The following is a 23,869-nucleotide window of genomic DNA, read 5'->3' on the forward strand; positions in this document are numbered from 1 at the left end:
TGCGTTCTCTGGTTTCTGCCTGTGATCGGTCCAGTCGCTGGTCTCCCCGCTGGTGTCTTTGCCGATGCCATATTTGTTAGCTAGACCTCTTTCTGTTTTTTCCACTTCTTAAGCTTCTGCTCCATTCTTCAGGCCCATTTCAGCTGCCAGCTTTGTGAGGAAGACTTAGAAAGTCTCCCCAAACAGTTATGGTGTCTCTTTCCTTTCTCTTACCCCGTCGGGTCACTTCTGGTTATGACAGTTCTAAGCTGGGTGCTGCAACCCCAGCTTGACTGGAGGTTCTAGTCTAGATCGAAGTGGGGGGCGTGCTAAATCCGGCTCACCTGGCTATCCCTCGCCGTGGCCCGCACAGTGCTCAACGTAGAGTAAGAACTGAATAACTGCTTTTTGATTGGTAACGATTACAGTCATAGCTGTTCCTTTGTTAATTTCCATGTATAAATTTTTAAAAAACGCATTTAAAACAAAATGTTATGAAGACTAATAGAGCCAACACACACGTACACCCAGCATCTACCTTAAGAAAAGTGATAGAATTGAAGACTCCCACTTATCTCTCATGACTGCATCCACCTTCATTCTTACCTTTATAGAAATGGTGCGTCCTGGTGTAGGTTACTGCGTGAGTGGGGTTTCTTTGCATACCTTCTGTCATTAGTCACCCCTAGGGCTGCACGAAATAGGTGTTATTTACCTCCATTTTATAAAGGAGGAACCCAAGGCTTAGAGAGTTGAAATGAGATCAGAGTCACAATTGGTAAGTCGGAGAGCCACAATTTGAATCCATGTCTGTTAGATTTCCAAGTCCATGCCTTGCACTGTAAAAAATTCAGAAAACTACCAAATATATTCCAAAAGTAACTTATAATACGTATGCACAAGAAGCTGGTGGATATCAGTAGCCTTCGCTCCTGTCTGTTTTGGCCCGTTTCTCCTTCCCTTCTTCCCTGGCCTTCATGGGTATAGTTCTTTGTTACCCAGAAGAGGAAGCAACCAGGCCCCGTGAACTGAGCCCAGTGGGAGTTAGGAGACCCGAGTCCTAGTTTCAGCTATTAACTTAGCTGTGGGATTTGGGGGACCTCTCTTACCTTCCTCAAACTTTAGTTTCTTCTTCTGCAAAAGGGGGAGATCAGACATTTTTTTTAAGATTTATTTATTTGCTTTAGAGAGAGAGAGTATGAGAGCAGGGGAGGGGCAGAAGGAGAGGGAGGGAGAGAATCCTCAAGCAGACTCCTTGCTGACTGCAGAGCCTGACATGGGGCTCGATCTCACCACCCTGGGGTGATGACCTGAGCCGAAATCAAGAGTTGGACGCTCAACCGACTGAGCCACCCAGGCGCCCTGGGAGAACAGACTTTGATGCATGATCTTGCAAAGCTGTTCTAGGCTTGATGCAAGTCGTCTTCCTCCTGTGGGCTTGTGTGTCCTGAAATCCTTTGACTTGGACTCCAGGGCCAGTGAGACCCTCTGTGGCACAGGGAAGGAACCTGAAGGCCCCGGGCATACAAAGCACAACCACTTGTCCCACTCCTTAGCTGCCCAGGGCTGTTTCACCAGTGAACAGGTGAGCAATCATCTCTAATGCCAGCAAGCTTGAGAACAGGTCTGGAGAAAGAACATAAGACCTGACCTTCACACCAGGCTTCAGGCCCAAAGAAAGCCAGAGGTTTTTTTCAGTCTCACCGTTTATCCCCTTCACTCCGATTTTAGGACAGAGTCATATAAGACTCATCTTTTCAATCATCTTGGAAGGTTCGAGGTTCTACCTGCCATTCTTCCCTTCCCCGTCTGTATTCCTAAAGTGAATAGTGATCAAAACCACAATGAACCAATGTGTACTGAGGACAAAAGGATTGGTTTGGATTGTTTTGGGACAGCTAGGTTGTTGGTCATTTGTCTATAAAATAGTGAATGACTTTTTGGCTCAAGGTTTCATATTACTAATGAAAAGAATCATATGGGGTATGTATCATTAGTTTCCTAGGGCTGGCAGAACAAAGTGCTATGGATCTGGTAGCTTAAGCCTACAGAAATGTGTGCGTTCACAGCTCTGGAAGCTAGAAGGGCTCTAGGGAGAATTGCTTCTTGCAGGTGCCAGCCTCTGGCGGCTCCTGGTGTCCTTGGCTTCTGGCCGCCCACTTCTAGTCTTTGCCTCTGTTTCCTTCCGTGTGCCTGTCCTCCTCTGTCTCAAGTACCCCTCTCTTTGCTCTTGTAAGGACACCAGTCACTGGATTTAGGGCCCCTCGTAAATCCATCTTGATCTTATCTCAAGATCCTTAACGTAATCACAGCTGCAAAGCCCCTATTTCAGAGTAAAGTCACATTCACAGGAACTGGGGATTGGGACTTGGACAGATCTTTTGAGGGGGACACTCTTCAATACACTACAGGGTACTTTTGGGGAAATGTTTGAGCTCAGAGCATTGGTTTTTATTTCACTTTTCTAGCATGGCCTTCTTCCATCCATGGTAAAAGCATGCTTTGCCATATAAAAATCCCCCCCACCCCCGAGCACGAGTGGTGGCCCTTGAAATGACGTGATTCTGGAAGTACAGTTGCAGTGAGCCTTTGAGCAGAGCGATGTCCCAGTCCTCCGGCACTGGAGTCCACTGCCATGTGAATCCCATACGGACAGACTCAGAGATCTGGAAGAGCCTACGATGCGACCTGAAGGGAGTGCCGTGCAAATGCCACACACTAAAGCCAATTTCACAAGGGCCCCTTTGAAGTGTTTCAGGGAGTACAAGTCTTACGCTCTAATTTTTACTCACTCTAATCTCTGATTTTCATTGGCTGTCGATAACTGATAAGCACCACAACTGTCCACTTGTTGAAAAGCCACAGAAAAAAGGGAGAGAATTACAACCGTGGCTGAGTCGTTATTCGTGGCTCTCTCTTAAGCCACCTCCGTGAACCACGAGTTGAGTGTCCACATCGCTTTAGCTCCCAGCTCTCCTCCACAGCACCCCGAGAGCAGAATTCACGCACGTATGTATCTGCGGGCAGTGCACAGGGGACGGTGTCTGTTTTTTCTGCAGTGCCTGGAGTTCCCAGCAGGGAAAAACAAAGTCTCAGTTTACTCTTGAGGGTTGTTTCCTGCCATTCTGAGAAGGAATTGAACAGGGCCTGTGAGTGTGGGCAACAGAATGGAATTTTCTGGACCATAAAGGAACACTGGGTGTGTGTCTTCTGCTCCAGATGCGTGAGCATGGAGCTGGGGACGGGAGCCTTCCCTGCTCAGCTCTCCTGACCTCTTAGAGTTTGTGCTCAGAGCCACCCATGTATTAGGCACTGTCTTTATGTCTAGGACTTAAATCTTCGCCGTAACCCTGGGAGGCGCACGCGATTCGTGTTATTCTCAGTAGCTGTGGTCTGTAGTCCCTGAAAATGCTGAATGAAAGGATCCTGAGCCATTGCTCCAGGGGAACCTCCAGGGTTGGGGTCCTGCAAGCCGATTGGTCAACTGCTCCATTTGCCTCTGGTTTTGTGTGTGTTTCTGCTTAAAGACATCTTATTGTGTATATTTTGTTGATTCATTAACATTGAACTTTGATGCCTGAAGGAAGCTTATCTAACCCACGTGTTTGAGGACTTCAGCACTATGCTTGGGGGCCATTCTAATCAGCGGAATCACCAATAAAAAGCACAAAAATGCCAAAAAATGCGACACTAAATACACCACAAGAAGGACACTTGTCTACACTAGGAGAGCGGAAGCAAGAAAGCAGGACACTGTCTTGTTGGAGCTCGGCTGGGGACGTGCCCCTTGAGTGCTACAAAAGCACCACCCGTATGGCTTTGGGACGACGGAGAGATTTTAGTAGGTGGGTGAACGTGCAAATATGGGGGTGATGAAGCTCAGCCGTAACTGTGTCTCCCGTCCCCACTTGACGGTTGAAGAAACTGAGGCACAAGAGCTTGCTCAGAGGCGTACTTGGCTGAGCTGGGATTCAAATCCTGTTATGCTGCATCACCGTAGAAAGAGCAGAGGCTGCCTCGTACGCAGGGAGACGTGTAACCAGCTGCTAACGTGGCGTGTGCTAGAAATTGTGTTTGCAGTACGAGACTTGCCCCGATTTGTTATAACCTGGGGTCGGGAGCCCTTGGGCCCGTTTTGCTGTGTTCGGGCTGCCTGTGGGAAAGCAGGTGCCCGTGGGAAAGAAGGGCAGTGGGTTTAAGACACTTGGGAGGCCGTCAGCACCAGCTCGAGAGGAACCATAACCCTTCACACGCGTGGAGTTGTTCATTTCACAGTGTGGACTCACATGACCTCCGAGCCGAATAAATTGTCTTCTGCCCTCAGAAGGACTTAAAAAAAAAAAAAAACAAAACGCTGGCTGAAGTGTTGCAATCAGTGAGATCTCTCCGAGCCGGGCCCAGATGGCCTGACTCTTTCCCGTCGTGTGCTGCAGGGCTCCCCGCGCCAGCGCCGCTCGCCCCAACTTCCTGCAGAACCAACCTGCAGGTGCAAAGCCCGGAGCCCGGGGCCAGACGGTGATTCACAGGAAGCGCCCGCAGAGGCACCAAGGAGTCCTGCTGCAGGAATCGGCTCCGGCGCGAAGAATCTATGGCAAAGCCTGGACTTCTACCTTCATGGAAGACAGAGGAGAGAGAGGCGTGGGTCAAGGGCACAGTTCCCTGAATGGGGCCTCAGGTCCAATGAGTAGGAGGAGAATGCTTTTGCAAGAAGTCAGCCACTCACAGCATAGAGGGATGACTTTTAAAGGTTTTCTTCCCAGGCGACCTCCAGCGTCCCTCTTCCCCTTTCGTGAATTGCGTGAGTCAGTCTTAGTGACATGGGAAATTCCTGAGAAGATGAAATTTCTCTTATGCATCCTGTGATCAAGGTTTCCTGGAACTTTTTATTTTCTAGATACCTTGAAGTGATCTTATCACTACACCTTTGTTTAAAACGTAAATTCGGCTTCAGTGCTGGGTAAAATAAGTTCATTTTTTTTAGCGATCAAAGTCCTTTGTAGTCTGGTTACTACATATTTGTTTTGTGCCTTTTGTATACTGTGCACTCTGTTCTTTTGGGCCTTTTTAAGGGAATAATTTTGGTGACACAATGTGTGTTTAAAGGACCACCTTTTGTACGGTAGAAACAACAACTATAAAGTGAATATTCTTGTAACCACCATCCGGGGCAAGAGATAACTGTAACTAGCCCTGTACCCCCCGCCCTTGATTGTATCTAGATTTTTGTGATAGTCATTTCCTGGCTTTTCTTTAAAGCTTTACCATCTATGTGTGCACCTTGAAAACGTATTTAGTTTTGTCTACCTTTAAGCTGTACCTAAATGACATCAAGCTGTGTGAGACCCGTCCCCCTTGCTGTGCATAGCTTAACTAACTCGTGATTCTCAGTGCTCCGTAGGGTATCCATTTTGTTCACTCATTCGGCTGTTGGTGGACTTTTGGGTGGTTTCCACTTAAGCGCTATTACACCAGGTTTAGATTTTAAAGTCAGCGCATAAAGTGAAATTGTTCAGCCTTCAGCCATATGGGTCTCCCTCGGGTCCTCAGATACACCAAACATGCTCCTGCCTCAGGGCCTTTGCACTTCCTGCTCTACCTGCTTAGAATGTTCTTTCTCCACTTACCGGTATGGGTAACTCCCTCACTTTATCCAGGTCTCTGCTCAAAGTCATTTTATCAGAAAGTGCTTCCCTGACAACCCCTTTTAAAACAGTGTCCCCACCCCCTCCCTCTGTCTCTTATTCACCAGGTATTCCTTCCAAGCCCTGAACATCGCCTGACATAAACGTATGTACTTATTGCCTGCTTCCTTCCTCGAGACTGTGAGCCCCACCTTCATTAACTTAAATAGCTAAAAAAGGTGAAGAGTTTGTCTGTGAGGCTGGAGACAGGGATTCCAGCCTCATTTCTACCATTCAGAGCCCTGTGAACTTGGGAAACAGCAGTTCACCACTCAGCAAATATTTATGGTGCATCTCCTACGTGCCGGGATCTGTTGTAAGCACTTGTGATATGCCGCCAAGCCAAGCAGGTAGTGATCCTCTCCCCCTCATATTCTAGTGGGGGGAGGAAGCAGCAAACATAATAAGTGAATCGGAAGATAAATATGTGTGTAGGAAAAAGAAAAGGCAGAGCATGGCCAGGGAAGCACGCTTGCCATTTTAAGTAGATTGGTCAGGGCGGGCCTCATCGAGGAGCTGATGTTTAGACAGAGATTTGAAGGATCGGAGGGAGTGAGGCATTTGGGGGAAATCTGGGGGAAATCATTCTAGGCAGAAGGATCAGCCGGTGTGACTGGGGGGTTCAGGGAACAGCAAAGAGGCCAGAGTGGCTGGGCTGTCCTATGGGGCCTAACAGAATACTGTATGACTGGCTTATAGTCTAGGTCAAATGGGAGGCATTGCAGGGTTTTGAGGGAGGGGGACATGGTCTGATTTACATAGTTAGGGGATCACTTGGGCTGTTGTGTGAGGGATGGAATTGGTGGGAGGCAACGGTAGCCAGAAGTAGGTGGAAACAATGAGTGGAGCGATTCTTACGCCAGCTGCGAGACCGACCCCCCCGGCTCATCGGACCCTGGACTCTGTGCTGGGACAGGCTAGTGCAGACTCCTTTCATCCCTGGCACAGGATGGCGGGGGGAGGGTGGATAGTTTCTGAATGTAGAGCCAATAAGACTTTCTGATGGCTTGGAGGTAGGGCATGAACGAGCCCAGAGTGGCATCGGCATTTTGGCCTGAGCCGTTGGAAGGATGGAGTTCCCATGACCTGAGTGGAGGCTGCCGGAGGGGAGGTTGGAGGGGAGGACCGGGTGCTGGGTGGGGAGCTCGAGCTGCCATCACACAGCCACAGAAACGGGAAGAAGCAGGACGTGTAGGAGTCTGGGGACACAGGTGTAGACTCAGGAATGTGCCTCGTGTAGGTGGTATTTGAAGCCGTGAGTGGGGGTGAGTGCGAGCAGAGGACAGACCAAGGACCGGGTCTCACCCTTCTGAGCCCCCTGCCTGCTTCCCAGGGTTCTTGTCAGGGCCATCTGCAAGCCAGAAAGTGCTGGACACATGCGCGAGACGCGATGGCGCGGGGCTCTCGTTCAGCCCCGGGGACAGAAAGCAGAGAGGGCAGGGGCACAGCGGGCAGCAGGGCCAGAAAGGGGGCCCCCCGGGGGGGGGGGCTTTTCTTCCTTCATATTGAGGCGGGTCATGCCTGCAGCATTGGAGGACGTCGTGGACCTCGGGGTGAAATGCTGAGAAAAATTCTGGCATCAGTGGAACCGTGTTTAGACTGGGGGTTAAGTAGCGGGTTAGCAAGGTTTGAGAAAAAAACCAGAGTATCTGGCGGGAGGGAAGGAAGGAAGGAAGGAAAAAGGGAGGGGGAATGTAGGAAGGGAGGGCCAGAGAGAGAGAGAAAGGGAAAGAAACATAGAGGAAGGATGGAGGGGGAAAGAAGGAGAGGGGGAGGATCTCGGATCCAGCTGCTCCATCACTGGGGAGCTTACTTAGCAAGAGGAGGGAAAGGTCTGGAAGCCAGAGGCTCAACAGGAGACCAGTTCTTGGTGGAAATCAATAGAGGTGTCCTTAGGGGGTGCCTCCAAAGAGCCTTCGGGGTCTGCTTTTTGAGACATATGGTTCCTGTTTATTGGAGATTAAAAAAAAAAAAAAGATTTACTTATTTATCCGAGAGCCAGAGAGCAAGAGCGTGCAGGCTAGGGTAGGGCAGAGGGAGAGACAATCTCAAGCAGACTCCCTGCTGAGCACAGAGCCGGACATGGGGCTGGATCTCACAACCCTGTGATCATGACCTGAGCCGAAACCAAGAGTCAGACTCTCAACCAACCGCGCCACCCAGGCGCCCCTACTGGGGATTTTTATCTTTCGCTGTCTTTAGGGCTTCAGTCTTGCGCCAGCGATCTCTGACACATGGCCTGCCTGTGGGGAGAGCTGTGGGGTCACTGCAGCTGCTGGCCTCAGCAGCCAGCCTGTGTGCGCGGTATTCTGTGGGGCCTTCCAAAATCTTGCTGGTAGGGAGGACGCATGGGAAGCTCTGGAAACTCTTGGTAAGCAGCCTTAGTGGCTGCCGGCACTTCGCACCCGCAGTCCCCAGGCAGGGAGTCCCGTGTTCCCAGAGCTTGAGTCTCTCGGGAGCTGCAGATGGATTGCAAGACAAGACGCCGAGTGACTTGGGTCTTGTGCCCCCAGGTGGGACTAGGGGTGGAATCATCCTACCTTTTGGGAATGAAAGCTGCTTCTGCCTGTAATGTAACTTCAGAGCTTTCTCTCAAATGCCCGAGGCTAATAAAATATTCATCATCAGCAGATGGTGGCCAGGGGCAAAACAGCTGCTCTCACTTTCTTTAGAACCTTTTTGAAATCATTATATGGGGGAGGGAGAGAAAGTGAAGCTCCTGATTCAACACCCCCTCTGTCCCTGCCTTCTGTCCTCCCTGGGCTTCTTGGGCTTAGACCTCAGGGCCTTTGCACTGAATTTTCTTTACAGAAGCCCCAGAGTCCTTGACAGAGTTTCCCGAGCTTCTTCTCCAGTCGTTTGCTTTAGGCTTTTCTTTTCTTTTCTTTTTCTCTGGTCTCTCCACCTTAAGGGTTTCAATTTTAAAATAAAGTGAATTGTTGCTTGGACTAGGGGGGTGGTGAAGGATAAAAAGAACAGGGACTGCATGCCGGAGCAGAGCTGAAGAGAACCCTCCTTCACTTTTGTCTGGACCAGTATTGGGCTGACCAGATGCGCAGGCCACATTCCACACTCAGGAGGACGGCAGGAGCCCCAGGCAAACAGCACGGGTCAGAGTTCTTGCTCGCCCAGAGGCAGAAGCTCTCGATTCTCTTGCCTGTTTTACACCGTCCCCCTGGGTGTCCGTGACTAGGCAGTCCGAGGCTCGTGGGACACCAGGGCAACACGGCTTCTAATTAGGGCAGCGCTAGACGTGGAGAGAACTCTGGAGGCCCCACCTGTCTGGAGGCATGAGCCCTTCTGAGCAGGCCCGGTGTTAACCTCTCTGTAGGGCTGCGTTTGTGTTTGCAGACGAAGCGGGAGAGGTTGTGGTTCACACTGGCTGGGGTCAGGCATGCTCCTGTGAGTGTGTGTGTGTGTGTGTGTGTGTGTGTGTGTTGGGATGAGAGACAGACAGACAGATAAAGAGGGAGAGAGAGAGAGAGAGAGATTGGTTTTGAGAGGCAGGGGGACTAGCCAGGGAGGCACCTGTCGTAATCTTCTCAAAACATGCAAAGAAATCGTGGACGGCTAGCAGCAGGTGGGCTAGGTTGTTCACGATCAGATGTTGTTGATCACTGATTGTGTATGTGGATACTGGTTCATTTCTCAACCTCCTGCTTTGGGGACGTTTTAAAAACGTGGCAACAGTGAGTTATGGCTGAGATTTCCTTTAACAGCTCACTTTGCTACATTCGACACGTACTTTTAAAGCACCTCGTCTGTGCCGGACCCTGCCAGGCGATGTGGGATGTCAGAAAGTGCAGAATCCAGCCCCTGCGTGCAGGAACTTTCCAGCCTGTGCAGAGTCGAGACTTACACAAATGGAACAGAGTCGGGGACAAGTAAGAGAGCGATTTCAGGAAAGTACTAGGGTTTTGCGGCCCCGGAGGGAAATGCAGGGTGCTATCGGGAGCCCACGTGGCGGCTCCCATGTGCCTCTGGGGTCTCGATGCCCTGAGGAGCTGCCCTGGGGAGTTTGCGGTTTGTGCGGGGAGGGCTGCACACGTGTGGCTGTTATCTGAGCTGCCCCATCTGCGGGTGTATCCCTGTCCGGTCTGTGACACGTGGCTGCTCAGAGCCTCCTCTTGCTGGGAGGACTGTCCGCTGGCCGTCAGTCCTTGACAGACGGTTAAGCAACGCCAAAATCTGGTCCCTGTCTGCAAAGGGGGATAGTGTTAGCTACCCTTCTGACCTCAGATGGCCCTGTCACAGGAGGGATGGCAGGTGGGAGCCTGCGGGCGAAGCACTGTGTCATGCAGTGTGTTTTACCAATGGCTGTGCAAGCTACTCAGGCAGAAAGCCGTCGGAGGCAGCGCCTTTCACATGACGGACACCTTTCCAGTGTCTGCCTGCCCTTTGGAATTCCTCTTGGCCCCACCTTCTGTCTTCCTTGGCACTCACTTGTTCTCTCCACTCGCCCTGCCTCCCCTGCTGTTTAAGTCTAGCTAGTCCCCAAGGCCTTGCCTTGCTCCCTAGGCCCAGGCCGGTCCTCCGTTGCTATGGCTTCCAGGTGATGGAAATGCAAGTGCATTTCTCCCTAGTCTAGATGGCCGGCCCCATCCTTGTTCCCAGGCCCAGATCCTGACCTCCCTGTGAATGTCCCTTAGGCTCAAGGTCAGGCCTGGCCTCCTCCGTGCTGTGCCAGTTAAAGGTATCCCTCTCCCGCGTCAGCTAGGACTCTGCTCACACCTCTTGGCTGCCGGCCTCTGGGCTCCAGCATCTCAGGATGCTGGAGTGTGTCCTCCCATGTCCATTCCCGCCCTGTTTCCGCAGCCATACCCTTGCTCGTGCTCGCCCCAACCAGTATTTCACATGTTTAGAATGACATATGTATTTATTAGCAGAACTCCACCTTCCCTGTGCCCCAAAGAAACCTTCGTTGTAACTCTAACAAATGAGATTTAAATTGAGCAGCCCTTGTGGTTGTGGCTGGTGTGTGGGCTTCAGTCTCTGTCTGCCAGGGGAGCCCTATCCATCTCCGGCTGCACTCCTCCCCCCCAGCCGCCCCCCAGGCCTCTGACAGAGGACCACAAAGATCAGGTCATGGACACAGCACCTGCTATCTTGGGATGGCCTCCTAGGCCATGTTCTGGTTCCTTCTTCCCTCTGAGTTGTTTCTGAAACCCAGACCTGACAAGGCTCAAAATCCCCTTAACTTTTCACAGTTCACAGAATAAAGCCCGAACTCCAGCACTGTCATCAGTCTGACCCCGAATGACCTTTTCTTCTTCCATCCTTCTGTTTCCCTCTGCGCGTGCACTGTGTGGTGTAGCCATACAGGGAGGCTTGGAATTCCCCAGCCCTGTGGGCACCTCAGTCCTCCGTGCCCTGCTCCTGCTGTTCCCTCTGCCAGAAATACCTTTCCCCTGGCCTCTCCTCCTGGAGACAGGCTGTGCCTGGAACTCTGTTCTTGTCTTTCAACTTGAAGCCCAAGCACCCCTTCTTTATGATGCCTACCTGATGCTTTCCCGTGCCGGCTCTCAAGGCTCCCTGAACTCCTCCTCTATAGCAGGTATCCCAGTTTTTCACTCTATAGTCACCTGGTCATTCATAATGGTATTTCCCTCCTTAGGCTCTAGTGAGGTCCAAGGATGGGGATCGTGTCTGTTTTGTTCACAGTTTTACGGAGCCCTGTGATTAACATGGAGTCAGGGCTTCATACATATAATTAGATGAAGGGAATAGCCCTGGCATGACCCTACCTGTGCAGTCCCACAGAAGCTCACCAGGGCCAGGTCCAAGCACGTCCTAAGTATGGGGCTTTGTGGCTCACCTCCCGCAGAAGCCCAAGCATGGATGCCACCGTGTAGAGATTAAATCTCAGAACAAACACACAAGAGGGGTTACTGAACTTCTTACTCAACAGTCCACATTGTCTACTGAAAGTATTTGGATATGCATAGGTGTTTCTTTACTTTCTTTTAGGAATTTGATAGACATTCCTTGCCATTGTGTTCTTAATTTACTGTGCTTCCTTGAACTCAGAGCCCGTGAAAAGTTCAGCTCTTCGGGTCAGTTGTCAATTTCTTCTTTTAATCACACAAGAATTTTATCCCCCCCCCCAATGGATTTCTTTTTTTGGTTTTCACTGCTGGGATGTGCACTGCTAAACAGCACGGTGAACGTAGTAAAATCCCCTCTTCCCAGGCGTTTGGTTACATCTATTCTCTGCCATTGTTTTTTTTTTTTTTTTTAAGATTTTATTTATTTATTTGACAGAGATAGAGACAGCCAGCGAGAGAGGGAACACAAGCAGGGGGAGTGGGAGAGGAAGAAGCAGGCTCATAGTGGAGGAGCCCGACGTGGGGCTCGATCCCATAACGCCGGGATCACGCCCTGAGCCGAAGGCAGACGCTTAACCGCTGTGCCACCCAGGCGCCCCTATTCTCTGCCATTGTTAAAGTGATTTTTAAAAAATTGTTCTATTGTGCTATGCTTAATTATTAGAGACAATTCAGATCTTGTTATTAGAAATATATATTTATATATTGCATTGTATATTGTACAGTATATAACATTTTATTTGTATTATATGTTACATGCATATGATGTATACATTATATATATCACATATATTACCAAACGCTTATACCCCTTTTTTTAAACACCATAGTGATAGCAATCCATATTCTTCATTTGGAGCAACTCTGGCGAGAGATGATGAAAAGAATTTGTGGAGCATGCCCCACGATGTGTCCCACACAGAGGCAGATGACGACAGAATCCTGTACAATTTGATAGTCGTTCGAAATCAGCAGGCCAAAGATTCAGAGGTAAGCAGGCCCCCGTCGAGATCTTGCTGTGTGCGGATGATAATGGACTGTCAGAAATAGCAGTGACCGAGAAGGCCAGCTTGGCATAAAGAAAAGGAAAGGTGAGATGTTCGGCATGGGAGCAGGTATTTTAGCAGCCTGTGGTTGCTAATTATAGCTGGTCTTGGTCAACCTGCTGGATACACAGATAAGACTGACTTCCAGTTATGACCTCGATGATGCAAGGATTACAGAAACAGCAAGGCAGTCCTGCCGAAGACAGTTGATCACCTTCTATGACTTAACTGTGCTTCTGTAAGTTTTCCGGTGGCTTAGCAAGCCACAGTTAGAAGATTCAGACTGAAGTGGACGGGTATTTTGCATTATCACGAATCGTGAATTAGCGGGGCCTGAATTAGTTTTATTTATTTTTTCTGTTGATAGCTTCTTAAATTATGCTGATTAGACAGCAGCATATCATACTTTTTGTGATGAGGCATGAAATCAATCTTTTCTTTCAGTAGTAGCAATCTTTAAAATTATTAATTTTTCAGAGCAGTTTAAGATTTATAGAGAAATAGAGCATAAAGTACAGCCACTACCTCCAGGGTCCATAGTTTCCCCAATTAATAACATCTTGCATTGGTGGGGGTACATTTGTTACAGATAGTATTGATACATGTAACTAAAGTCCAGAGTTTAGGTCAGGGTTCACTCTTTGTAGTATACATTGTTAGGGTTTTTGACAAATGGATAATGACAGGGGCTGAAACACTCTTAATGAACTCTTATCTCCATGTTATTGGTATGGGAATGCTGGAATATTGAAAAGGAGAGAACTATATAAGTTAAGAGAGAACAACAGGAGAGATCATGTTTCATTTTCTCATTATAGCTCTCTATATAATACAATATAATATAGTATGATGGGTATCATTTTCCAAATAATACAGAGTTTTCTAAGTTCTGTGTTCATCAGTTAGGTCTTTTTTAAAAAAAGGTTTTATTTATTTATCTGATAGAGTGAGAAGGAGCACAAGCAGGGAGAGGGGCAGAGGGAGAGGGAGAAGCAGGCTCCCCGCTGAGCAGGGAGCCCGATGCGGGGCTTGATCCCAGGATCCTGGGATCATGACCTGAGCCAAAGGCAGATGCTTAACTGACTGAGCCACCCAGGCACCCCCATTAGTTACTGAGTAAATACCCATATTAAATATAGACTTCATGTTTTACTTGTATCTTTTAATAATTGAGAGGAACAGGGACATTGAAAATCCCAGGCTCTGGCTCTGAAGAGAAGTACCACAGAGGATATATGTGTGTTGTTGGGGGCAGGTGGCCATGGAGGGGAGTCATCTGTTCCTTATCTGGGTTTCTTTATTTTTGCTAGTTAATTGCTCACTATTTTTTCCCCAAAAAACATGCATGATCAGGAAGTGAAAACTTTTAGAAGAGACATGTGTCCTTTTATTCTCTGAGGCTTAGATATCTTTGGGGGGTTAGAAGCAAGTGTGGAGGTGGGGATCACGGGGTGGGGGCAGGGCTGACAGTTGCCTCTGGTCCTTCAGGCGTGGGGTAGGGGTGGACTGGAGAGTCTGAAGGGGCTATGGGTGAGAGTCCTTCCTTGAGTGTGCAGTGCTGAGGAGGACAGCCCCTGCTAGACACCTGTCACAAGGTTTAACTCAGGGGCACAGCATCCTACAAGTGGCCAGCTATGTTTTGCTCTGGCTACTGGCTTCCCGTGTCCCCGGCACAATTCTGTCCTCTGCTAGTAACACCGAAAGCATATCACCGAGCTGCTCCAGCCAAGTCCTGCTGCCCTGGCTGCTCTTCCGGAGCACATGGACAGGAACGTGTGACCTTGCTTTCCCTTCATGAGAAGAGCCACCCCCACCCTACTGAATCGGGCTGACCAGTGAGGGGTTCTTTCTGCCACAGTGAGAGTAGACCTGCTCTGACCCCACCATGCCCAAAGCTGTTAACAGCAAGAGGGCTGTCATACATGGCGCACCCCCCTCTCTCCAGGGCCCCAAGTAAAGGGGCAAGGGACCGGAAGGGGTGTTTGGAGCTGAGGCTGGCAGCTGTCTCTGGAGGACCGTCTTCAACTGTCTTTACTGTTGGAAAAGCCAGGGCAGGAGGCCACGAGCTACAGAGCCCTTGGATAAGCACAGCTTCCCAAGTGGCCTCTTGCATCATTTCTGCGCTGCTCTTGAGAACTGTGTGAAGGGCCGTGCGGGAGGCTTTTCCTTCTCCTTGCCTCAGAAATGGACAAGCTTGCCTCTAGAGGAGCTCTAACGGGGACAGGCCATCAAATAAACAATACGAAGATGTGATGGTAATCACACATGAAGTGATTCGAAATATCTCTGCTCATGGTGCTTCCTTTTTTTCAAGTGTAAAATATACACACACACACACAGTATGTATATTGCATAAAATAGAGACACATTTTATATGCAATTGTATCATAAGTGTACGTATTACTATATATATTATCTGCAAATATAGAATATGTACACCTGGATAACAATTTTCTTATATTTTCTTCCAAAAATTTGAAACACATATAAAAGCATATATTAATATATCCCTTCATTTTCTCCGTATTACATACTGCTCCTCACCTTGATTTTTTCTACTTAATGATTTATTTGAGACCTAGATCCATTTCAGGATCCATTCATGCTCTGGTTTTACCTCATGGCTTTGGGGGAGGGGTCGCCAGTATTCTCTTACCTGGATTTGCCATCCTTTATTCAGCCAGTCCCTATTAACGTTTACGTTGGTTCAGGTTTTTTGAGGCAGTGCTGCAGTGGATAGCCATATATACTTGCATGACCTTGGATAGAGTTTTCTGGAGTAGAATTGCTGGGTCAAAGTGCATTGAAATGCTGGACTTGCCACAGCGCCTCCTTCTTGGAGGAACCTAGGAAAGAGCCCTGAGGCTGTGGAACTGGGGAGCACTGGAAGCTTATTCTGTGCTCAAGGGGAGCAGCTGCTGAGCTCTAGACAGCTGTTTGCCATGCCGAGAACATGGATCTGGAAATGCCAGAACTTTTGATTTTTTTTTAAAGATTTTTTTATTTTAGACATTGAGAGAGAGAGGGAGGGGAGGGGCAGAGGGAGAGACACTTCAAGCAGACTCCACGCTGAGTGTGGAGCCTGACGAGGGGCTCGATCTCACTATCCTGATATCATGACCTGAGCCGAAACCAAGAGTTGGATGCTTAACGGACAGAGCCACCCATGCACCCCACAGAACTTCTGATTTTTAAGGGAAGTTGGAAATCCAAACTTACATATAGAATGTCTAGATTTTTGTTTTTGTTTTTATTTTTTTATTTTTTTAAAGATTTTATTATTAGGGAGAGAGAAAGAGCACAAGCAAGGGGAGCGAGAGAGGAAGAAGCAGACTCCCCGCTGATCAGGGAGCCCAATACTGGGCTCCATCTCAGGACCCTGGATCATGACCTGAGCCGAAGGCAGATGCTTAACAGACTGAGCCACCCAGTTGCCCCAAATGTCCAGATTTTTAAATGATAGCTCACATTAGAAAATGTGTCACCGGGGCGCCTGGGTGGCACAGCGGTTAGGCGTCTGCCTTCAACTCGGCGTGATCCCAGCGTTATGGGATCGAGCCCCACATCAGGCTCCTCTGCTATGAGCCTGCTTCTTCCTCTCCCACTCCCCCTGCTTGTGTTCCCTCTCTCGCTGGCTGTCTCTCTCTCTGTCAAATAAATAAATAAAATCTTAAAAAAAAAAAAAAGAAAATGTGTCACCTAAACAAAATATATTTATGGGTTGCAAATATATAGGGAACATTTACAAGGATGACTACTATGTGTTATTATTGTTATGTTGTCTGGTATGAGTGAAAAATGAACCCACCATTGATTAAGAAAGTGGGGTTGGGAAGCCAGTCGGGTTGTGTTTTAAGTTTGAAGGAGTTCCTTGTTTATTACTGTTGCTCATTTTCTTTTTCACAAAGGATGAAACTGGTACAAATGTTAATAAAACAGAGGATTTTAGTTTTGAAAGAAAAACAAATTCTACCTACTGAGGTACAAGGAACCCTAGATATTCTTATGTGATACAATTTAGAAGCTCAGGCAGGTTATTAGGAAAAACTGGGCATATGGTTTTCCTTGAGTCAGTAGCATGCTGGAAATGTCCATATCTGGGATTCCCTGAAAAATGAAAAATACTTTCAAAACAGTGTGTGTACTACCTCCAATGTCCTAGTACAGGAAACACTGCGAATAGTTAAGGCTAAATTTGCACTGTTTCCCCAAAATGAAAAAAAAAAATCAGAAAAGCAGTATATGCAGAGTAAATAATGAAGCAAAGCCGGAACTTAAAGTTACTTGCGGTGACAGAAGACGTAAAATGCGACACTATTGAAATCCAGTAGAATGGACTTTCATTTGCAAAAGCTTCAAAGCAGACTTTCAGTAGAAGAAATAATGCATCTGCCGATCTCCAAGCAGTGGAAAACTTACTGCTCTTGCCTTTGAATGATGCCATAAAATACTTTATGTTTGGGAAATGGTGAACAATGTCAAAATCATGCCCCTGTATCAGCACCGTTACGTTCACGCCCACTGAACGAATTGTACTTCACATAATCCACTCCGTTCTAGGGAGCTTGCCATGGTTTATGAGATACCAACACCTCTTAATTATTTATGAGTATACCTAATTTTAATCATACTGAGTGATCTCGTCCTCCAAGATATCCCTACTAATGAAAATGGTGCCAGGCACTGTTAACCACGTTGCATGTATTAACTATGTCCTCTTCACCACAACGCAGTGAGCTGTTAACCATTGTTATTTCTTTCGGAAGCAACTTGTCCAAGGCCATACAGCTGAAAACGTGCAGCCGAGATCTGAATCTTGGCTTCATGAATCCAGAGACATCCTATGTCATGAGCGCCATGATTGAGATCGTGAGAAAGGAATAGGTATGGTCTGCAGTTTGATGTAGATTTCAAAATGAGTGAGCCAAGTCCGCCCAAAGCCTACTTCTGTGACTTGATGCCAGGGATGAGAGCTGTGTTCGAGGCTGAGGATCGTGACCGAGGTTTAGGAAGTGTTCTTGGTGGTCCCATATAGCACACCGTTCCCGGCTGATGGTTTTCCGTGGGGATCGCAGCCAGTCAAGGCTCCTGTCCCGGGCTTCTGTTTTATCTTGTGCCCTTGCATCCCGTCTCTGCTTTGTTTAGTGTTCCCTGACGTAGGTGATTTGATGTCCTTTCTGACGGTTCAGTAACAGTCAACACTTTCACTCTGCTAAAAGAGACTTTCACATGTTCATGAAAATAAATGCTAAAAGTCGAATCGTTCTCCTCAACACTTTTAAGCACTTTTTTTGGTTCAAAATTGGTAACGTTTATTTAGTGGGATCAGTGATAGAAATTCTACGCCTATTTTTAAAGCTCTTTAGTCTTTACATGTTCAAAAATGTCTGTAGTTCTCATGACCAGCGCCTGCCTCCCCGTCACTGAGCAAGGCGGTATTTCTACACCAGGAGGGTCTGTGTGGACATCAGATGCTTGGGTGGCTGGAGTGATCGCATTAAAACCACACTCTGTGGAATTCTGGGCAGCCGCGAAATGGTATTAGTTTTTAAAACCATAGAGGCAAAAACATAAAATGTTCTCGGTTTATAATTTGTTGGCTCTTCCTGTGTGTCAGGATTCTGCTGGGAGAGTGTTGCCAGGGATTGTAAACAGTTCGTATAAAATGTCTAATATAGCCACAGACCTTCCCAGGGGTTGTTGGCAGTGTCTGGATTACACACGTAGCCTGGCAGAGCCCTGGTCCTGAAAGGAAAGAGAACACAGGAGTCGAGTGGAGTATCTGGTGGGAGGATGTGAGGAAGCGAGAGGGAGGGTTGGGTACCAGCCACGTCACTGTGACACACGCAGAGCCCGGGATAGGCCACTGGGCTCTGCATGACGGTCTCGGTGGGTCTCCACACGTGGGCTGAGACGTGCTCTGGCAGGGCCAGCCAGCTGCTCTGTAAGTGGCTGAACGTGGGTTACTGTTGGAGATAGCACTGCGAGCTTTATGCCAAGCCTGGAGAGCGGAGTGGTAGAAAACGAAAGCAATTCTCTAGATAACGCTGGATTCCCCCAAACACCTTTTTCTTTGGGACCCCAGAGCGTGTGGATTGTTGAAGGCAGCCATTCTTTATCTTATTTTGCTAGTGAGTATTTGGGTTAGTGGGTGAGAGAGTAAAAATGTTTATTAGGATCTGGGAATCAAGTGGCTCTTACCCTCTGTTTTCTAGGCAATAAATTGAGTATTACTCTGTGTGCCAAGCAGCACGCTCTGCAGGCAAAGACTGGATCCTCACAGCAGCCCCGGGAAGGAGGCATTCTGACACTTTACGATTAGAGACTCTGAGTGCTCTGTGCAGGATGCTGGAGGGAATGAGTGGGAAGCTGGGATCCCAGCTCAGTCTGCGTGACCCAGAAGCCAGTGTGCAAACACGGCTCCCTTCTCTCTAGTGAGCTTGGAAAAAGCCTCAGTGGAATCCTTTTGATGAAAGATCAACTTACCAAATGGATGCCGACTTCTTGCCTCAAGTAGCCGCTCCCGTCTGTGTGTTTGTTGACATCACACACCCTGTACCAGCTGAATCACACAGTGACTTTGGTGTGTGTTTGGTATCAACATCTGTGTTGGCCAGTGCCTGTAACACCCTCCAGACACTGTTGCTTTGGGACTTGTAACAGCCCACGCACCATTCCTGGTTTGAAAACCCATTGGACCACACCAGAAGACATTCTGTCTGTGATGTTGTTTTCTGTTCTATATATATTCTTTTCTTTTTCTATTCTATATATATATTCTTTTTCTATTCTGTATATATTCTTTGCCCACCCGCCCCTTTTTCTATTCTGTATATATTCTTTGCCCACCCGCCCCTTTTTCTATTCTGTATATATTCTTTGCCCACCGGCATTTCTGGAGATCAGCATTAAGATGATGTTTCTTACTAGGTAGGCAGCACATCAAAGCTCTGTGTAAGGCGGCAGAGTTGAAACAATAAATATTAGAGAACTCGATGCAGACAGGGGAAATCATTAGATATTCGGTGGGGTGTGAGGTGGTAGAAAGCACAGCCTTTGGAATTAGATTGAGGGGTAAGAGTTATACGCTTCCCATGTTTTAGCTAGATGACACTGAATAGTTATTTAACCTGAGGGTTGTCATACTAATTATTGTCCAGTCTGGGACACAGTCACAGGGCTTACCTAAGAGGAAAGGAGGCACTACTATCAAGTATGCCAGGTCAAAGGTATAAACTGGGGCTGCCTTAGACAAGCTGGGACATGTGATCACCGTTCTTTTTTTGATTGTAAAATGTACATAACATAAAATGTACCATTTTAACCTTTTTAAAAAAGATATATTTAGTTATTTGAGAGAGAGAGAGAGAAAGTGAGCACAGAGGGAGGGGCAGAGGAGAGGGAGAGAGAGAGAGAGAGAATTTTTTTTTAAAAAAAGATTTTATTTATTTACTTGACAGAGAGAGAGACAGCCAGTGAGAGAGGGAACACAAGCAGGGGGAGTGGGAGAGGAAGAAGCAGGCTCCCAGCAGAGGAGCCCGATGTGGGGCTCGATCCCAGGACTCTGGGATCACGCCCTGAGCCGAAGGCAGATGCTTAACGACTGAGCCACCCAGGTGCCCGGAGAGAGAGAGAATCTTAAGTAGACTCTCCACTGAGTGTGGAGCCCGACGTGGGGCTCGATCCCACAACCCTGAGATCATGACCTGAGCTGAAACCAAGAGTCAGATGCTCAACTGGCCGTGCCATCCGGGCGCCCCCATTTTAACCACTTTTAAGTGTCAGTTCAGTGGCATGAGGACATTCACATGGCTGAGCAACCATCACCACCATATATCTTCTGGAATTTTATCCTCCCACACTAACCTCCATACCTGTTAAACAGTATTACCCCTTACCCCTCCCTCCCAGCCCCTGGTAACTACCGTTCTACTTTCCGTCTCTATGAATTAGACTACGTTAGGTACCTCGTATTAGTGGAATCGGACGAGATTTGACTTTTTGTGACTGGCTCACTTCACTGAGCATAATGTCCTCAGGCTCCATCCACATGGTAGCGTATGTCAGAATTTCCTTCCTAAAAGCTGAATACTATTCTATGGTATGTATAGACTGCATTTTGTGTGCCCATTTATTCCTCGATGGGCACGGGGGTAACTTCCACCTTTTGGTTATTGTGAGTAATACTGCTATGAACACAGGTGTACAAATATTTATGTGAGTTCTTGCCTTTCATTCTTTTGGCGATATACGCAGAAGGATCATAGGGCCATTCTGTGTTTACTCTTTTTCACAGTGGTTGCACCATTATCCCCATCAGCAATGCACAAGGGTTCCAGTTTCTCCCTACCCTTGCTAACACTTATTTCGATCACCTTTCTTAACCTCCAATTGATCAATAAAATGGCCAATGGCTCCAGATTGATCAGTTTCTGCCTCTACATACAGTAGATTCAGTGGTGGCCGGTCACGGCCACGGAACATCAGCAGCAGGGAGGTGAACCTGGACGAGGTTGGTGTCGGGCAGAGCTGCTTGGTTGTGGGAGGGAAGGAGAGAGGACAGGAAACTGGGGGGAGCTTTTCTTTTTGTACCTGAATTCTGCTCTGTTTTTCTGGGCGTCCCTATACTAGAATGTAGTGGCCGGGACTCTTCCTTTTGCCGTTCTTTAGACTCTGTCCTCAAACCTCCTTTCTTTAGGCCCCAGAAAAATACACGCAAGCCAGTAGATAATGTACCTTGGGGAACGGGTCAATGAAACTGTTGATGGACAAGAACTTGGGGACCTCCAGGAAAATGAAGTCGGGGGAAGGGCAGAAAGCGGGCCAATTTTCTCCACACCAGCAACTTCCTTGTCCTTGTGACCGATGGCTGCGCCTCTGTTTCCTGCGTTATGGTGCTTATGAGGGTGGAAATTTCCAGAAGGAAGGCCGCATATTTATTGACAAGCATGTGCAGGATACTTCATTGAGAGCAATTATATCTTTCCATTAGTTTGTTTGTTTTTACAACTTGCATAAACCAGTGGAATCGGAGAAGAAACGGACACCATGAAGCTGCATCAAAGTTGTAATTTTTGAAAATTACAGTTGACTAATAAATTTGAAACACCAGAGATGAATACCAAGTTAAGTCTCTGGTAATCTTCCTCAGGGTCAGCTTTGGCTTTCGCTGGAACAAATGAGATCATCAGAGACACCTGCCTGTCATATGGTCAGGGTGCCTCCTGCGTGTGTTACCTGGCTCTCACCACAGTCTTTGGATGTAGACAAACTACTTATTAAAAAGAGAGAGACCCAAAGACTTTTCATGATCGTGTCCAAACAGAAATGGGTTTCTGACTCAGCGTTCTATACGCTGGACTACAGAGTACAGAAGGATTCTGAGTCCTCAGGGCAGACAGCTGAATAATTTTCTTTGTCCTATTTTATTTTATTTTATTTATTTAATTTATTGTTTTTTAAAGATTTATTTATTTATTTGAGAGAGAGAGGGATAACTCAGGCTAGCGCATGCATGTAACCACACACAAGCAGGTGTGTCTGCCTATCATCCATCTATCTATCTATCTATCTATCTATCTATCTATCTATCTATCTATCTATCTATTGGTATGTATTTTAAGGAACTGGCGCACAGTTGTGAAGGCTTGGTAAATCCAAAATCTGATGAGGGAGGCTGGCAGGTTGGAGACTGAGGTAAGAGTTTCAGTTTAAGTCCGAAGGCCGTCTGCTGGCAGAACTCCTTCTTGCACGGAGATGACTCTCTGTTCTATTAAAGCCTTCAGGTGATTGGTTACGGTCTACCCGTATCATGGAGGATCATCTGCTTTCCTGAGAGTATACCAGTTAAAATATTTATCTCATCCCAAAATACCTTCACAGAAACACCCAGAATGACGTTTGACCAACTATCTAGGTACTGTGGCCCATTCAAGTTGACATGTAAAATTAACCATCCCAGGGGGTTTTTATGAACAGTAACCAAATTCACAGGAGACTGTTGTATGAACCCAAATGCACAGGACCATTTGGTAGGCCATATACCTTAGTGGTCCCGGCAAACTCTGATCTAAAATAAAATCCGTAAGGGAAATCAGTGACCGGACTAGAAGGCAGCTTGGTGAAAAGGAATCAGACAGTGAGAACAATGGCAAGAGGCATTTATGGAGCACTAACTGTGTACCAAGTGCTGCTCTAAGTACATTACATATACTATGCTCACTACCATTGTCCTCCAGATGTGATCATTGTAGCCTGGTGCTTTCCCCTCCAGTATCAAATTATCCATGTCATTTGGTTAGGACACCTTGCCCCTTGATGGTAGTAGCTAGATATTTCTGAATACCACACCCCCAGGTGAACGGTAGCCTCAGGCACTAGACTCAGGCATGGATTTGGGAGGACAGGCAGCAGAACGTAGAATCAAGAGAAATCTTGAATAATGTAATATCTCCAGACACTGTCGTCCAAATGAAGCACACGGATTATTGCAAATGGAACTCAAGGCCCAACGAGTCCTACCATCCCATTTCCTGCCATGAGACCTCTTGACGATTTTCTCAATCAGATAATGATATCGTTCTTATGTTCCATAGATGAGAGAAACCATTTGATAATTGTCTTTCTCTGCTTGACTTATTTCACTTAGCATTAGCCTAGGAAGATCGGTAAGAGAAGAAAGGGAAGAAGCAAGGGGGGGTAATCAGAAGGGGGAATGAAGCATGAGAGACTATGGACTCTGGGAAACAAACTGAGGGCTTCGGAGGGGAGGTGGGTGGGGGAATGGGATAGGCCGGTGATGGGTAGTAAGGAGGGCACGTATTGCATGGTGCACTGGGTGTTAAACAGAACTAATGAATCATGGAACTTTGCATCAAAAACCAGGGATGTACTGTATGGTGACTAACATAATATAAAAAAATATAATAATAATAAAAAAAAGATACTGATATTGTCTCTACTGCCCCTAGGTAGCTACACTTCTGTGATTGAAGTCTACTCATTTTCTTTATTATTTAATATCTAAAGCTGCCCTTGGGGCACAGAAACCAATGAGGCTATTGAGCTTGCAGGAATCCCTGCCCAAACAGACTGTGGCAGCATTCAGCCAAGACCGGCATTTTTCTCTTGGCCGAGACACGAGCCAGCCCACGGGAAGTGGTTGCCCCAGAATGGACTCCCTCGTGATCCAAGCAGCGCCTCTGCGTCCTCATTTGTCATGTTGGCTCCATTCACCAGTTTGCAATTCTGTTTAAGGTGGAGTAGCCTCAATATTGAATCCGAATTAAATCAATTCCCTCGGCAGTTTCGTGGCAGGCGGTCCATCCTATGGATATTC

The 23,869-nt window shown here is 47.4% G+C and overlaps 1 protein-coding gene across 2 annotated transcripts in view; it reads left to right on the forward strand.

The window, feature by feature from the left end:
• The window catches only part of MREG (melanoregulin), a 55,513-nt gene that overhangs the window by 3,878 nt on the left and 27,766 nt on the right, over window positions 1-23,869 (forward strand). The window contains exons 1-2 of one of the 2 annotated variants that reach the window (XM_040641019.1): window positions 11,308-11,713; window positions 12,316-12,475. In XM_040641019.1, the coding sequence (XP_040496953.1) occupies window positions 12,383-12,475 (93 nt within the window). In that variant the 5' untranslated portion in view covers window positions 11,308-11,713; window positions 12,316-12,382. Of the gene's footprint in view, window positions 1-11,307; window positions 11,714-12,315; window positions 12,476-23,869 lie in introns of those variants that run through there. The other variant, XM_040641013.1, reaches the window with a different exon arrangement.

This window comes from Ursus maritimus, unplaced genomic scaffold (assembly GCF_017311325.1).
Source record: "Ursus maritimus isolate PB19 unplaced genomic scaffold, ASM1731132v1 scaffold_1, whole genome shotgun sequence".
Taxonomy (NCBI): Eukaryota; Metazoa; Chordata; class Mammalia; order Carnivora; family Ursidae; genus Ursus; species Ursus maritimus.